The sequence below is a fragment of the Phragmites australis genome, chromosome 4 (assembly GCF_958298935.1).
Source record: "Phragmites australis chromosome 4, lpPhrAust1.1, whole genome shotgun sequence".
Lineage (NCBI taxonomy): Eukaryota > Viridiplantae > Streptophyta > Magnoliopsida > Poales > Poaceae > Phragmites > Phragmites australis.
In genome coordinates, this window is record NC_084924.1 from 8,313,027 (window position 1) to 8,330,234 (window position 17,208).

Below are 17,208 nucleotides of genomic sequence, written 5' to 3' on the forward strand. Positions count from 1 at the left end.
GCCCACAAAACCACAGCTGCGAAGGTATTCAGCTCGCCTTACCATTAGATTGGCATTTGGTGAGTAAAGTAAGTGCTAAAGCCAACTACCCCAACGATCGGCCTTAAACGATGCAAGCGGTCTACGGTGCCCGGGTTCCTCTCCCGAACTGCCCCTAGAACTTTCCTTCGAGGTAGACGTCACCCTTAACACCGCCCACATCTCGTCTCATACTCACCACTCATCCAACCAACATCCATATAACCATATACATGAACAAGTAGTAAGCCCTAAGCTCGCGAACAATGATCAAACCATTGCTCGTCTTCTACCGAGGACCTATGCATTGCTAAGCATTTCGATTGACTCTTAGACATTTACCACGTTACCAAGGCTACAAGAATATAGATGAACAGTTCAAGGTAGGAATTATGCAATCAACATAGGTTTTACCTATAAAAACCTGATATCGACTCCCTATACATATAAACCTATACATAAGTATAGTTTATCAATATTTAGATTTCATTCAATTCAACAAAGGTGCAATATGATAGATGCTTGCCTTGATGCACTAGCTCAAATAGGTGGGGCGCGTCGGGATCAACCTCGGCCTCTGGGATCGACGTGCTATATGAAACATAACACGTGCAATGATAAGCATGAATGAAATGCAACAATGCATGTCATATTTGGGCACATTTTGGGCATATTTGGGCATAATTTAGGCATATTTAGCCATATTTGGGCACATTTTAGTCATATTTGGACACATTTTAGACATATTTGGGGTATATTTGGGTATATTTTGAGCACATTTTGGACACATTTGGACAAAATATTGCAAATGTGCCCAAATATACCAAAATATACCCAAATATGCTCAAATATGTCCAAAATATGCTCAAATATGCCCAAAATGTAGCCAAATATACCAAAATATATCCAAATGTGCTAAAAATATGCACAAATATGACCAAAATGTGCCCAAATATAACCAAAATATGACCAAATATGATCAAAATGTGTCCAAATGGGACCAAAATGTGGTAAATGTGCCCAAAATATGCTCAAATGTGCCAAAATATAAAAAATATGCTCAAATGTGCTCAAATATACCCAAAATATGCATAAAAGTACGGCTAACTAAATTTTAAACGGCTAGAAACAACGCGAAACTACAACTAAAAATGACGAAAACTATTTTTCTAGATTTAAACATAATTTTTCTAGAACTAAAACTAATTTTATATGCAACAAAACATATTAAAAGTATTTATTTTATCGAAGAAAATATTTTTAAACTTTATCAGAATTAATCTATATTCTCTAAAAATATTTTCCAAATTAAAACATTTATTCTAACATTTTTGAAACAATTTTTACACTAGAAAATATTATATAATATTTACAAAAATAAAAACAGAGCTAAAAAATATTAAAATTTTTATCTAAATCATTTTATATATTTTTATATTTTTTCTAAACATAAAACCTATTTTTCGAAATAATCTATTTTTATGATTATTTTTCTAAAGAAAAATCGAATTACTGCGTAATGCTGATGTCAGCACGCTGACTGGACACACTGATTAGGACTGCCACGTGGCGAAACTACCACGTCACCCAAACCACTCTGGAGGATAAAATAGACGGTATTGATAGTTCGGAAGAGTAAAATAGACGGTTTAAAAGTTCAGGAGATTATTCAGACAAACGTGATAGTTTGATGGAGTAAAATGGATTTATTCCTATATTATATAATGTTATAATTCATGTGTATGACCTTTAAATGATTAAATTATTACTAAATAATTTTTAATATTGAGTTTAATTGAAGTTGATGCGAATATGTACACTAAAATTTACAAAATTGAATACACATATCAAAATCAACATTGTAGAGTTCCATTTTTTAAACATATTTCAACTATTTTTTATAATAATATGTGCATTTTTCAAAATTTGAGAGAACCATGGTTCTAGGATCCAATCATGTAAAAAAAACTATTGTAACAACCTCGGTGTAAGTAAAAGCTCAGTAACCGGTGTAGCAAACATGCCATTGGAGTTTGTAGGATCATTTTAGATATATATATATATATATATATATAATTTTTGTGATTAATGATAATATAGTTAATGGGACTAATATATTTATTAAATATATACCTTAGTAGATCTTATAAAAGCAATACATAAAAAAAAACTATCATAATCGGAACAAAAATTGATTGAATTGGAGAAGTCCTAGGAAAAATTAACGCGTCGGATTGTCCGATGATAAATGTGTTATATACGCCAGAGTTTTCCAGCTCATAGCACTTGTACACGTCGGATGATCTGGTGTTTGAAGATGGTGCACGCCGAAGCATTTCAGAGGAAGGAATCGAAGATGCTACACGTTGGAAGGTCTGATGTTCGGAGTTGAACACGCCAGATGGTTGCACCAGAGTATTTGTTCTAGAGAAGTTGTCAACGGCTTGTTTGGTGTGTTTGAACGCATCGGATGGTCCAACAGACGGTGCTTAATCGACTCAAGCGGGTCTATAGCATCCGAGACTCCCTTCTCAAGACATCCCTATTGCCCACCCAAATCTTCCCTCATCCTCATGATCTCATCATCCTAACATCATCATTGTCTCTGTGAATAATATAAGGCTAAGCTCGTGAACGATGGTCGAACCATCGCTCAACTTCTACCGGTGATCTATGCATTACTAAGCATTTCAGATAATTTTAAGTTAGACATTAACATGGTTATCACTAGATTACAAGAATAAAAACATCAATAATTTAAGGTAGGAGTAATACATTAATATAGGTTCTAACCATGAAACTTGATAAGACTCGCTAACATGCATAACATACATAAATCTATAATTTATCAAATTAGGCTTCACACGATCCAAAGTATAAGGTGAAATATGCTTAGATGTTTACTTTATTGTTCTGGCACTTTATAATGAAATTTGGTTCAGTGTCGACCTCAATTGCGTGAATCGTCAGCGCGTCACTCTCTAGACAATTCAAGAATGCATCAAATAAACCAACGAGCCATGAAAATGTATGCTTATGATGCATGATCGATCAACAATAAAGCGCTGAATTTCGAAAGCATTTGCAAAGGATCGCTAAACAATTTGGGTTGAAAATGGCTTAAATCTCGTATAAGACAACCTAAGTTCTTAGGGTTCTGAGTAGCTGTCAATCAGACCGTCGGGCTACAAAGAGGAAAAACGGTACTAAGGAAGTCTAGTGGTCAGATCGGAGTTTGGCGGTCAAACCAGGCACTAGTGTTGCTAGCAGTTTCCTGACTGCCATATACATATATACATATATACATATATATATATACATATACATATATACAAATATATACATATATATACACACACATATATATATATATATAAGAGTAGGGATGCAATTTTTGTATTTTTATCATTTGGTCAACTAAAACTAAAAAAAACTAAAGATTCACCCTCACCTAATTAAATTAAGAAAAAAACTGAATATTAACCCAAAACTAACTAGTATTAGGTATCTATTTGCATCCCAGCATATGAGACTAAGTAGCTGCTACCCAGTCAATGAATAGTACATTTTTCTTCTTTTCCTCCCCGTCACGAAAATATGAATATGACACCCCGAAAGTGGGTTTTCCCTCCTAGCTTGAAAGATCGTAGTCAGAAAACTGCAACAAAAAATCATGTAAAGGGGCCAACGAGGACGACGGCGACATTTCAGAGGTAAATCCAATTTGCCCCGGCAACGAACCACAAAGATAAATCCAGTTCCATCTTTTTTCTTTCTAACATCTCGACAACTCCTGGTTGCAAACGGATACGCTCTGTGAGTCTGCTTCCAGTGATTCTCGAATAAGCTTCTCGGTGAGCTCCCTTGGAAGACCTCGAACGCTGTCCGCTGCACCGACCTGGGCAAACCAGCAATTACCAAGAGGGCAGAACAAAGAGCTGAATTTACTGCTGTTCTACACTATATAATACTAGTTTGTTTCCTTTTCGTTGAAATACTAGGAATTTTTTTTTTATAAAAAAAGGGGGCAAGATCGCTGTCAATTTAATAAGGATGTGATTGGTTGTCCGTATGAGTTTTGCTCGTATAGACCATATATGCAGACTGAGAAAAAGCAGACTGAGTAGAGTCATATTTATTGAAAAGAAAAATATTTGGTTGGTTGTATCTGTTTGGATAGGTTGAGCTGAGTTTCTGTTTGGTTGACTGAATATGAGACCGTTTGAACGGATGCAAGAGTTAAGACTATGATTGATTACTCGTATGAAAATAATTTTGTAACACTGACAAGTGAACTGTCTGCATGAGCGGATGCAGAAACCCGTATCCGCCGAGCCAGGCCGTGGAGGGAAGCTCCTGAGCTAGGCTGCGGACGCATATTTGCATCCGTCAAGTCAGGCTGAAACAATATGGGTTTGTTTGGTTTATTGCATCTGAGCCTATATATACGAGAAACTTGTATCTGCTAATGCATTCTCGTACAAAAGTATGTTCAGTTGCATGCATGGCAAATATAGCCTGCATGAGTTATTCTAGCTATACGATATGTCCAATCAAGCTTCACTCACATCCAGACTGACGGATGCAAGTTGCATAAGCAACAGTGTCAATAGGACTCACTCATCAGTCTCCGGTCATAAGATCATTGTATCCGCTCACATAGGCAATCAAACAACTTCACAGGTTCACTGCATCCGTTATTACATCCGTTCATGCATACAACCATACTCTCTCCCATTCAGTTAGGCTATAAGATATAACCCCTCTTTTACAATTAAATACACCATATATAGACAACTAAATATGTATCTTACTAAAATTATACGCATTTGTGAAGTCAGCATTTATTTGTATGGACAACCAATAACACCCCTGTGAAGGGAAGAGAGGAAGTACGAGGAATCACTCACTTGTTTTTTGATGAAAGGCAGCACTGATGGATGTGTCAGCTTAAGCCCGCCAGCCACGCAGGTCATGTCTCCTTGATTAACCTAAACAAAGATGCCATTTCATAGGTGTTTTTCTTTTACTCTTATAGTTTGTATAGATTGCCACAATAGAAACAGAACAATGATTGCAGGGTGTCGAGGATTACCACTCTGTCGATGAACTCTTCCGGTATGTGCTGAAACTTGATCTGTAGAAAGCAGTGCAGAACAAAGACCATTGTGATTTGTTATAGTTCACTTAAGTAGAGAGAGAGAGAGAGAGAGAGAGAGAGAGAGAGAGAGAGAGAGAGAGATAATAGTATTTCAGTTCTGAAAAGATCTTGATATCTCATCAAGTACCTCAGGTATGTCCCATCCTCCTTTTGTAACCCCAGAGGTAAGGTTGGTCACAAGAACAAAGTTAACTGCAAATGCTCGATCACCGGAATACCCTGCCAATAAGAAGGAAAACAAAAACAACGATGAGCCATAGTTAACATTCGTTTTGTTTTGCCCTGAAGATATCATCTTTCTTCTACCCATAACATATCTGACATTCAGAAGAAGGGAGAATGCCACTGACCCTTGATAAATTCTCTGGCTTCTTCTGCGCTTCTTGGCCTCTCCCTTATCATCCCTTTGCTCACCATAACCTTTACCGGCGCGCAAAATCGATCGAATGGTTACGGCGACAAAATTCCACACAAATACAAATTCAAATCCATCAAGCCTTAACCTGAACGTCCATACCTGGTCAGAAGTGATCAGGAGGGTAGGTTGGTCTCTGTCTGGATTACAGTAGCCATGAAGCTTCAGCTTGATGGCCTCAGCCTACAGTTCAAGAAACACGTCAGGTTGTGCCACTCAACTCAACAAACACCAGTAAAAATGGCATCCCGTGGACTGTTTCTCAAGTCCATAGCAACAACAAGCTTCTTAAACTAGTATCGCTGTAATAAGCAGTAGCTAGCTTTTGGTAGGCAATATCCTGTGCTATGAACCTTAGCTTCAGCCAAGGCCTTGACCAGCTCCTCTGGCTTCTTCCTCCGGATGTCTCTCTCGTCGATGTCGGCACTCTGACAGCAGAGAATCCAAACATAAGCAGCCGGCAAATAGCAAGGAACTTGGCGAGTCAACAATCTGGAGTAGTGTCCTCAACCATGACGGTGAACTCGTATCCCATGTCGGCCAAGATCTCGCGGCGCGCCGGTGACGACGATCCAAGTATGATCTTCAAGGGTTGCAGGAAGCAGGAATCTTAGCAGCGCAGCTAATGTTTACGAAACAACCGGTGCAAATGCTGAGATAGAGTGAGGGACGCACCCTGAAAGCTGAGAAGTTGTTGGAGATGGAAGCCATGCTTAATTCCTGCACACAGCTGAGCTGAGGACGTATGGAGGCTGTTAATTTATGCTGTCATGCTTCCTTAACTGCCAAGGCAAGTAATGATTAATATAATTAATAGGACATCAGCATTCACTAAGTCTACTCTAGCAGATCTCTTTTGACCCTTGACCGATCAACGTGGCAATGGTGTCGAGCGCTGCATGACTCCTCCTGGAAGTTTCTCTCAGACAAAAATGTTTGCTTCTCGACCGCAGAAACCAGTTGCAGGGAGAATGGTACCACGTGTACCTTTGTTGGTTAATTATCACTATAATGGTTAAATCTTAAAAACCAAAACAAAAAGATCGGGGTCAATATATGGCATTTCCCTTTATATTTTACAAGAGTTAGACTTGATAAGACGTAATAACTCAAAGAACAAAGCTTAGAAGCGAAGTTCTGAGACTGAAGGAGAGCGATGGAGCCCAAATGACTGAAAGTGTAGTGAAACCCTAAGGCCGAAGGGTGCGACGAAGCCCAAATGATGAACAATGTAGCGAAGCCTAAGACCGAAAGGGTGCGACGAGACCCAAAGGATGAAGGATCTAGCAAAAATCCTGAGACCGAAGGGAGGCAACATGAGGACCTTCGGTAACAGAGCAAAGACTAGCTTAAAGAGGGACCTACAGGTTAGCTGGAGCCCATCGATGAAGTGGCTCAAGAAAGATTGCTAACAGTCCACCAGTGCGGGACCCCCAAGATACGTGTCAAGATTTCGTTACTTAGGGCAATGTATGTACACAATAACCATAATGCCTTTTGAGATACTCTAGAATATTCCTTAGTATTAGGAGGAATATTTCTAGATAAGGGACAAATGTAATGATAACAGGAGTGATTGATGTATGCTTATAAATATACTCACTCACCCAATGTAAAATGAGAATGAACAATTATTGCATCAACAACTATTGTACTATTCACTAAAAAAATACAAAATAAGAAGTCATTTAAAAAAAATCATAAAACTAGGCACCCATTGCCCGTTCGTCATGCGATAAGAAAAAATTTTACTAAGAGGAAGAGATAAAATGGGACCCACCATTTACAACAGTTTAGGTGAGAAACCAAGTTGAAATATGCCTTGATTTATATGTGATTAGTGATTGACAATATTGTTATTTTGGTTTATTGGTTTATGAATTGCGTAAGCATGATTATGTACTGCAATTATGATCATGACTAACAAAAATTATGTAGATAATAGAGTTGACATTTGTGTCTCTAAGTTCAGGAAAATTGCACATGCTGGATGGTCTAGCGCTGAGAAAATTGTACACATCAGATGATCCGATGCTCAGGAAGACTTCACACCAGAGCATTTCAGCTCAGAAGCAAAAGTTGAAATACACGTCGGACGATACAACGATGAAATGAAGAGAACACTGGACTATTTCTTGCGGTGCAAAATAGGTTCTGGCAAGAATGTACACGTCAGATGGTCCTACGATGGGCAAATGTACACGTTGGAGTATTCCATCCCAGAGGCAAAGATTGAAGTATACAATGGATGGTTCGGAGATAGAGTGAAGTGAACGTCAAAGTTTTTTTTGAGAGGTTGTAAACTAGCTCTGGTGGACTTGTACTCACCGTAGTTGAGCTTTGACTTGTATGTTTTTAACATTTCCAGTTTCTAGACTTGAATTTGGACTAAGTTGAGTACTTGTGTGGAGTAATCTTTTAAACTTAGGCTCCTCTTGATGCTTTGACACGAATCATTTCAAGCAAGCTAGCTTTCGTAAAGATGAGGAATATTACACTATATTTTTTATCTTTGTCAAATGTTAGCTCATGATAGAACTTTGGGAAAACATGTGTTCTCTGTGTCACAAAGATACTATTTGACTTATTTTGAGCTATCAAGTTTATTGTGCTAAAATATGATCTAATACGATTATCTTGAGCTTCATGTGGTTTGCCAAATAAGTAAACCCATGGTTGCTAAAGTCAACTTGAGGATAAATTGAATTACAAAGAAATATGCTTAAATGATCGATTTTGTTTTAATCACTTGATATAACTAAATCTTAGTTTTATATGTGAGCATTTGCAAAGTCTACTATCATGAATACTTGCTTGCCTAGCTTGAGATTTAAGTTTGGTAATTCTTGATGGTTGTATTGCCTCGACACGAGTAGATGCTTATGTGGTGGTCATTTTTAATATGATTTGACTACTTGAACTTAAATACAATGAAAAATCTACAGGATTTTCTTATAAAGATTCATGCTCTTGTTTCACTGTCTCTTTTTGAGCCTTTATACGATGAGCTCCACATTCTACTCTTCATATCCACTTAATATTTCTAGCTTGTGTAAATGCTTTTATGGTATACTTATAAAAGCTCATTAGGTTTGCATAGTCATGCATTTCATGACATTTTTGGTCCTTGATGTTTGTATTGCTAAAGGGGGAGAACTTATGCTCTAAATCACGAAGAATAAGAATCCTGAAATATGTGAATTCATCAAGGGGGAGCTTTTACATTTGTCTTGTCTCTGTCTCTCTTCGAGCTTTTGTGATCATTCTTATGTCAAGTGACATCTTTTGCTTTTTCTTGAGTTTTTTTTTTCACTTCGATGTGCTTTTCTTGTTGAACTTATTCAAACCAAAATCTTTGTACTTTGTGGGTTGTTAATGCACTCATCAAGGGGGAGATTGAGAAACTAAGTTGAAATGTGTATTGGTTTTATATGTGATGAGTGATTGGTAATGTTGTTATTTTGATTTTTTTTTATTTGTGAATTGCATGAGCATAGTTATGTACTGCAATTATGATTATAACTAACCAAAATTGCAGAGAAAATAGAGTTGACATTTTTGTCTCTGAGTCCAGAAAAATTGCATATGTCAGATGATCCAGCGTTGAGAAATTTGTACACGCCGGATGATCTGGCGCTCAGAAAGACCTCATGCCAGAGCATTTCAGCTCAGAAGCAAAAGTTGAAGTACACGTCGGATGATTCGGCGATGAAGTGAAGAGAATACCAAACTATTTCTTGCAGAGAGATTGCAAAATGGGTTCTGACAAGAATGTACATGCTGGATGGTCCTATGATGGGCAAATGTACAAGTCGAAGTATTTCATCCCAGAGGCAAAGATTGAAGTATACACCGAATGGTCCGGCAATGGAGTGAAGTGAACGCAGGAGTTTTTCTTGCAAAGAGGTTGCAAAATTGGCTCTGGTGGACTTGTACTCATCGGATGGTCCGATGTTCAAAGAGAAGAACATCGGATGCTTCGCTGGATCATTTCTTGCAGAGAGGTTGCAAGGTGCCTGGTCTGAAGAAGAAGTACACGTCGGATGGTCCGACACTCAGAAGCTGTGAACACCGGATCATCCGACGTTTACGATTTTTCTATAATGTGTCTTAAGCTGAGGATTTCGATTTGGAACTAACTAGATATGGTTTAGAGATATGTGTGTGCTTTTCTCATGATGTGTAGGTAATGGATGCAACTTTGCGATGGACGGCGGGATGATTGGGGCCAAGTGGGGTGTTTGGTGTTGGACGATCGAGAGGGCCAGATAGAGTCAAGGGTAATGCTAGCTGTGCACATGGAGGTCAAGCAAAGCATGGAAGGAAGGATGAAGACAACGTATTGATGAAGTCAAACAAAAAGGATGCAGGTGCAAGTGACAAGATAGCCTGAGGGATCGAAAGCAGGAGAGACTTGCTAGCGATCAATATCGCAAGATGGAGTACACGTGTCGACATTGGGATGCTTGCTTGAGGTGAAAGCAAGTGGCAGTCACGCTTTGAGAAGCATTCGAGGTGGTTTCACGGTTTTGCCTCAAAATCATGGAAGGATGGAGGGCATGTGGTATCGTTGCAAAGCTTGCATCGAGGTGAAGCTAAGTTATGAAGGCGTCATAGCCGTTCGATGGATGAAGCGAAAAATAGACTAAAATACCCCGGTGGTAGGTAGGAGACTATTGGAAGAGAGGAATATTTTGGGAACAAGGAAGTTTAAGGGCTAAGCTACCTCCTTCGACCTATAAATAGAGAGCTAGGACTGTGTGGGAGGTTTGAGCCATCTATTTGAGCTTCGAGTGCTAGGTTTTAGAGGAAATGAGAGGGGGGAGTTTAGCCTTTGTAATAGGTGATAGCTTTTTATGAGAAAAATACCATGTAATCTGCCGAAAAGAGTGCTGACCTTTGCAAGAAATGAAGTGCATGTTTTCTTTGATGCTTATGTTCATCTATTTCTAGTTTATTTCTATTGGCTTGCTTGCTTTGTTGCGAGTTTTTTCCTTTTTGGTTGTGATTTTTGTTTTAGTTGATGAGCTGAAATTTTTCCACCTTGAAAAGTTAGTCTTCGTGTTGCTAGAGGCATAAAATTCTTATACAAATGTATACAAGTGGGTCTTAAATTCCATTACCTTTAGATCATGAACTCAGAGAATGTATTCTTCCGATGACCTTTTCTTCGGAGTAAAGGTTTTTTTTCTTTAAGTTGCTATCTTTCTGTGATAATAACTTGTGGGATATGTGTCAATAGAACCTATAGTTCATTTACACCCATGCGAGCCATGCTTGGAGTTTTTCATAGAAATAGTGAGAAACCAAGTTGAAATGTGCCTTGGTTTTCTTCTGATGAGTGATTGACATTGTTATTTATTTGGTTTGATGATCTTCGGTTTTGCATGAGTTTTGATGTGATTTGAATTGATTTGAGATTTCATTTGAGCATAATGATTATGGACTAATTGGAATTGGAGTTGCAGGTATGTGTTTGCTTGTCTCATGGTGTGCAGGTGATGGATGCAACTTGGCGGTCGACGGCGGGATGATCAGGGTCAAGCAGAGTGCTTGGTGCCAGACGATCAAAGAGACCGGGTGGAGTCAAGGGTGATCCTAGCTGAACACGTGGAGATCAAGCAAAGCATTGAAGGCGGATGGAGACGGCGTGTTGATAAAGTCAAGCGAAGGGGATGCCGGTGCAAGTGACAAGGCGGCCTAAGGGATCGGGAGTGGGAGACACTTGCTGGCAGTCAGGATCGCATGACGGAGTACACGCGTCGACATCGAAGCACTTGCTTAAGGTGTAAGCAAGACGGTGAGTCACGCTTTAAGAAGCGTGCGGGCGGTTTCGCAGTTTGGCATCAAAACCGTGGGAAGACTGGAGGAGTATGTGACACCATCGTAAAGCTTGCGTCGATATGAAGCTAAGTCATGGAGACGTCGCGACCGTCCGATGAATGGAGAAGAAAATGGATCAAAATACCCTCGATGGTAGGTAGGAGTGCACTACAAGAGGGGTATTTTGTAGAAAAGCTAGGAAACTTAAGTGCCAAGTTTCCTAGACCTATAAATAGAGGGGTAGGGATAAAGAGAGCTTTGAACCAGCCACTTGAGCCCCTTGTGCCACTCATTTGAGAGCCTTAGAGCTAGGTTTTTAAAGGAGAGAAGGATGCATGTTTAGCCTATGTAATATGTGAGAGTTTTGAGAGATAAATCTTTGTAATCCGTCTAAAATAGGGTTGACCTCTTTGAGTAATTAAGTTTATGTTTTTGCATATGCTTGAATTCCCCTCCTTCTAGTTTCCCTCTATTGGTTCCCTTGCAAGTTTGCAAGTTTTTCGATTTTCGGTTTTGATTTTTGTTTTGATTTTTGGCTGAAATTTTGGCACCTTGCGATATCATTCTTCTTGTTGCTAGAGGCATAAAAACTCACATACGAGTATATGCTCATAGGTCTTGAGTACCCTTGCCTCTAGATCATCAACTTAGAGAGGTTTCTTGCCCAGTGATATTTTTCTTTGAGCTGCAATATTTCACCTTTACAGAGTTGTTTTTCTTGATACTAGTGGCTTAAACACTCACATGCTCATGTATTTGAGCGGGTCTTGAGTCCCTCGCCACTAGACTATCTTCTTGGAGGATAACCTTGTCCGGTGTCCATCTTATCTAGTTTCTTTGGAAGTTACGAGTTTTTTGCGCACAAAGACACATGGAATGATCCTGAATGGAACTTATGGTTCATATTCCATCTGTGGAGTCATGTTGCTATGGAAGTAGTTTTCTTACTTTGTCTCTCTAATTCTTTTGCTTCCGTTTGAGCGTTTTGAGGTACGTTATGTGAGAAATAGGAAAAGATCATCTATTTCGAAAGAAATTTGTTGAGATGCCTATTCACGCCCCTCTAGTCGTCATTCTCGTTCCTACAAATATGATCCAATCAGCAGAACAACTGAGAAAGAAGAAGTGCTATGTAGTGAATGGTGCAAGTTTTGTGGTTTAGCTGAAACTGTTGAATACATCATGTTTGTGTGTCCAATTGTCAGATTCATCTGGTGTTTGCTAAGATATGTTTCTGTCTGGTTGGTGTTGATCTTGAATCTCCAACACTTTACTGAAGTTATTTTAGAAAGAGGGTGGCATAAATCTAATAGAAGATGGATTTTTTTTTTGGGTGTTACAATTTGGACAATTTGGCTTACTAGGAATGATTTTGTTTTCAAGAATATTGCTGTAGCTTCCCCGCAAGCTGTGGCTTACAAGATGGTGTCCTTCATGCAGAGGTGGAAGCTGCTGTCAAAGGAGGATGGGCCTCTTCAGGTGGAGGAGATGATATCCAAGATTAAAAAAAAATCAATTGCTTTTGTGCTCGTGTTGTAACAATCCCAGTCTTCTGGCTAAAATTGGTTAAAGCATATCGTTAATGTGTAATAGACATACTTCTAACGTTTTGTTTCTTATAATAGGAAAATTCAAACTGGAAATGTTTGTTTAGAGTTAGTTTAATAGAGTTGTAGGTTGCATGTCTACGCTACTGCGTGCGTTTGTAGACATGCTGTCCTTGAATGCTACTGTCTGTAAGCTAGTAGCCCCAGCATAACTATTATGTTTTCTATAAAAAACAGGGTCATGCCTTTGGTCTCAGGGAAGAGATTGAACCAAATGGTCCATACCTTGTCTGAAGTGATCAGAAGGGCAGGTTAATCCCTGTCTGGACTCTGGAGCACAGTCGCCATGAAGCTTCAACTGATGGCCTCGGCTTGCAGTATCGTTCTAAGCAGTAGCTAGCTATTGGTATGTATACCTTAGCTTCAGTCAAGGCCTTGACTAGCTCCTCTGGCTTCTCCCTCCCGATGACCACAGATTCAACATATGGGATGAAGGGACGGCAACAGCACTACAGTTGGCAGGAATTTGGAGTAGTGTCCTCAAACCATGACAGTGAACTCGGATCCTATGTCGGCTAAGATCTTGCGGCGCGCCGGCGACGAGGATCCAAGTATGATCTTCAAGGGTTGCAGGAAGAAGGAAGCAGGAAGCTCAGAGCGCTGCATGCATGGCCAAATGTTGAGGAACCAACCGGTGCAAATGCTGAGAGAAATAGTAGACCGATAGGAAGAGGACTGATGACAGGGAGACATTAGAGGACCGAGATAGGCGATTAGACAAGATGAATAGGCGATTTACACATTTTTTTAAATAGATGGTTTACTCTGTGTTCACCCAACGTACTTTAAGAAGAAATCACTATAAAAAGCAATGCAACATAAATTCAAACTCAACTAGGAAGTTCTGAATCAAAAACCAAATTTGAAAATCTAACAAAAGTTGGGTCTCATGGTTGGAATCGAATCCTAGATTCCATAGTAAATTAATCCATGACTCAACCCCACACAAATATTTGATCTTTAGGAGAAACACCAAAAACTCAATGAGATGATCATCAGGTGAAGAAAAACTCCAAGTTGATGGATTAGAGGCAATGGAATTCAATACCTAATTGTGTACTTTTGTATGCAAATTTTATACCTCTAGCAACTAGAAGATTAACTCTAGCAAGGTGAAAAAATTCAACTCAAGCATGAAAACGAAAATCGCAACTGAGATTGAAAACTTGCCAAAAAAAAAAGAAAACCAATAGAGAAAAACTAGAAGGAAGTGAATTCAAGCATATGCAAAAACATAAACTTCATTACTCAAAGAGATCAACCCTATTTTAGAAAACTTATAAAGATTTTTCTCTCAAAACTCATACATATTACATAGACTAAGCACTCATCATTCCTCTCCTCTAAAACCCTAGCATTAGGCTTTCAAATGGGTGGCACAAAGGGCTTAAGTGGCTGATTTAAACTCTCTCATAGCCCCACATCTCTATTTTATAGGCCTAGTAAACTTGACCCTTAAGTTTTCTAGCTTGTTACCAAAATACCCCTCTCTTGTAGCACACTCATACCTACCATCGAGAGTATTTTGATTCATTTCTTGCTCTGTCTATCGAACAATCGTGGTGCCTTCACGACTTAGCTTCACCTCGACGTAAGCTTCGCGATGGTGCCACATACTCCTCCAATCCTCGCACGGTTTTGAGATCCAATCGTGAAACCCACTACACGCTTCTCAAAACGTGACTCACCACTTGCTTACACCTTAAGCAAACGTTCTGATGTCAACATGTGTACTCCGTCTCACGATCCTGATAGTCGACAAGTCTCTCCCGCTCCCGATCCCTCGGGCCGTCTTGTCACTTAATTTCACGGGCATCCCTTTTGCTTGACTTTTTCGACACGCCGTCTTCATCCTCCGTTTCATGCTGTGCTTGATCTTCACGTGTATAGCTAGGATTACCCTTGACTTTGTCTAGCCTCCTTGATCGTCTGGCACCAAGCACTCGTTTAGCTCCGATCACCCACTGACGACCATCAAGTTGCATCCGTCATATATACACTATGAGACAAGCAAACATATTTCTCTAGCTCCAACTCCAGTTAGTCTATAATCAAAATACTCAAACTAAGCTCAAACAATCCAGAACTCGATAAACTAAATTGATAACATTGTCAATCACTCATCATATATAAACTAAGTCATATTTTAACTTATTTTCTCAGACACCTTAAAGTTGAGGAGTTGGTGGAGATGGAAGCCATGCTTAATTCTTGCATGGTTGAGGAATTAACGGGACTACGGAGGCTGTTTTGTTATGTTGTTTGGTCCTTTATTACCAAGGCATGTAGTGATTAATAGCTAAGTGATTATGTGTTAAAAAATATAAATATTAGATATGATAAAATCAAACATAAAATTAAGGTATGAACATATGGATGTGTTATGGGAACTTCATCGAATGAATACGTCTGAAGGATAACATAGTTTTATTTTAGATGAAATGAAAAAATAAAAAGATTATCCGTAGCCCTCGCGCCCTGCAGCCGCCGCTTCCTCTCGCCCCCGCCACTGAGGCTGCCGCGATGCCCCACCTCCTCCCCCTCCTGCTCCTCTGCTGCCTCGCCGGCGGCACCCACACCTCCCCGCCACCGCTACGCTATGTTGCCCCGCGTGCCGACGGCAACGGCTCTCTGCCAGCAGCTTCTCCTGCCGCTGGGCTACCCGTGCACCGAGCACATCGTATGTACGTTGTGCTGCCGTCTTTTCTTGGTCTCTTCTTCCTACTCTTGCAGCCAAGAATTGATTCTTTGTTAGTTTGTGATTCATGAATCGGACCGCGTGGTTCGGCATAGCAAACAAGATTGCTTGTGTTGCTAGGTTTGCTTGCAGCGAGGCAAGAAATCACATTGTTCTTGTATCTGTCGCTGAACAACCAGCTCAACCATAAGGGGAGGGGGTGGATGGTGTTCCAATTTCCGATTGGAGTTAGCCTAGAACCACCGTAGCGCATGTCTCACGTTACTTTCCAAGAAAATGAAACAAGAATATTTCTAGCAAAAAATTGTAAGGGCGTGTCTCCATAGCTTAAATTAATGGCATAGTGGCCAAAGCTAATCATATATCTTCTCTACTCTCATTAAAGCAAATTACCTCATACCCTACTTTCGACTCCAAGAAGAGGCTTTTTGTGATTTGAAGCCTAGTTTCAGGGAAGAAGAGGCTTTGCGTGCTAACAACTGACATCACTGTGTCTGTGACTCTGTGTACATGTGCAAACTGAACGAAATGCACGCATGCTTTCGTCTCGTAGTTTAGAACACTATTTAGTGCATTGATGTTTCTTTGTGACATGAGAATAAGAGTTTCTTTGTGACATGTGCAAACTGAACCTGTAAATGTGGTCCAATTAACTATCTGCTCATCTTGCATTTCTGCTTTAGGAGCCGATGTAGTTCGTCCTAACAATATGTTTACTGATCCTGAATTATGTAACTGGCATCATTATTGACTTGAATCTGGTGCAAATTTAATAATGCTTCCAATTCCAACTTCAATTCCAAATAATTCTTCATTCCATGTGTAATATTTCAGAGCTGATAATTGTAAGCCACTTTTAGCGCCATCATTTCACTCATTTGGTAACTAGATTGTTCTCTTGATTCTGCAGAGTAATCTCTTATCTAAAATCTGATATCATGTTGCATCCTTGGTACTTCGTTTTTCAAGATGATTCTTGAACATTTCTAGTTCTTACAACATGCATCATGTAAATAGAATTATATTAAGGCCTATGAGGTTTGACTGAGTTATGTTCTCGATATCACATGGTATAGTATTTGCATTCAGTTCAAATCACGTCCATGTAAATCATTATCATCAATGTGCCTTTCTTCAGTCAGCATTTGATAGTGCTACCAATGTACTGTGCGTGTGTCAATTCAGCTTGCTCTCCAAAATGGATCGTGAACTCAACGTCCAGTAAATTTTATGGACCATTGTTTTCTCAAGAGTCATGTTCGTGCAGTGCTTAGACCTTTGTCCTAGGCCAAAATAGTGTTGCCAATCAGGTGCAGTTACTAATTGTTCATTCGGACTGTTAATAAAGCTTTTAAATCGAGTGTCTGGCCTGATGTGTTTGAATTCTTTGATCATCAAAGGCTAAATTGGCAATGTCTGCCAAGCTCTTGTATTTTGTTATGTTTATGGTGTGTTCCATGGTGGAATCAAGATACTAAGGTTTTCT

The 17,208-nt window shown here is 39.4% G+C and overlaps 1 protein-coding gene across 1 annotated transcript; it reads right to left on the bottom strand.

Annotated features, from left to right (window-relative positions):
- Positions 1-3,773: 3,773 nt before the first annotated feature.
- On the bottom strand, positions 3,774-6,330 carry LOC133914160 (uncharacterized). The gene is made up of 9 exons (XM_062357302.1): positions 6,270-6,330; positions 6,106-6,177; positions 5,948-6,022; positions 5,697-5,777; positions 5,530-5,599; positions 5,307-5,398; positions 5,114-5,155; positions 4,929-5,009; positions 3,774-3,916 (listed from the first exon to the last, which is right to left on the bottom strand). The coding sequence occupies exons 1-9, from the start codon at positions 6,303-6,305 to the stop codon at positions 3,794-3,796; spliced, it is 672 nt and encodes a 223-aa protein (XP_062213286.1). The 5' UTR covers positions 6,306-6,330; the 3' UTR covers positions 3,774-3,793.
- Between the last annotated feature and the right edge of the window lie 10,878 nt (positions 6,331-17,208).

Excerpts from the sequence above, each read along its gene's own strand:
- LOC133914160 (XM_062357302.1), bottom strand. The coding sequence starts at position 6,305 with ATGGCTTCCATCTCCAACAACTTCTCAGCTTTCAGG. Across the intron at positions 6,178-6,269 it reads ACAACTTCTCAGCTTTCAGG|ATCATACTTGGATCGTCGTC; the intron begins GTGCGTCCCTCA and ends CAACCCTTGAAG. Across the intron at positions 6,023-6,105 it reads GATACGAGTTCACCGTCATG|AGTGCCGACATCGACGAGAG; the intron begins GTTGAGGACACT and ends CTCTGCTGTCAG.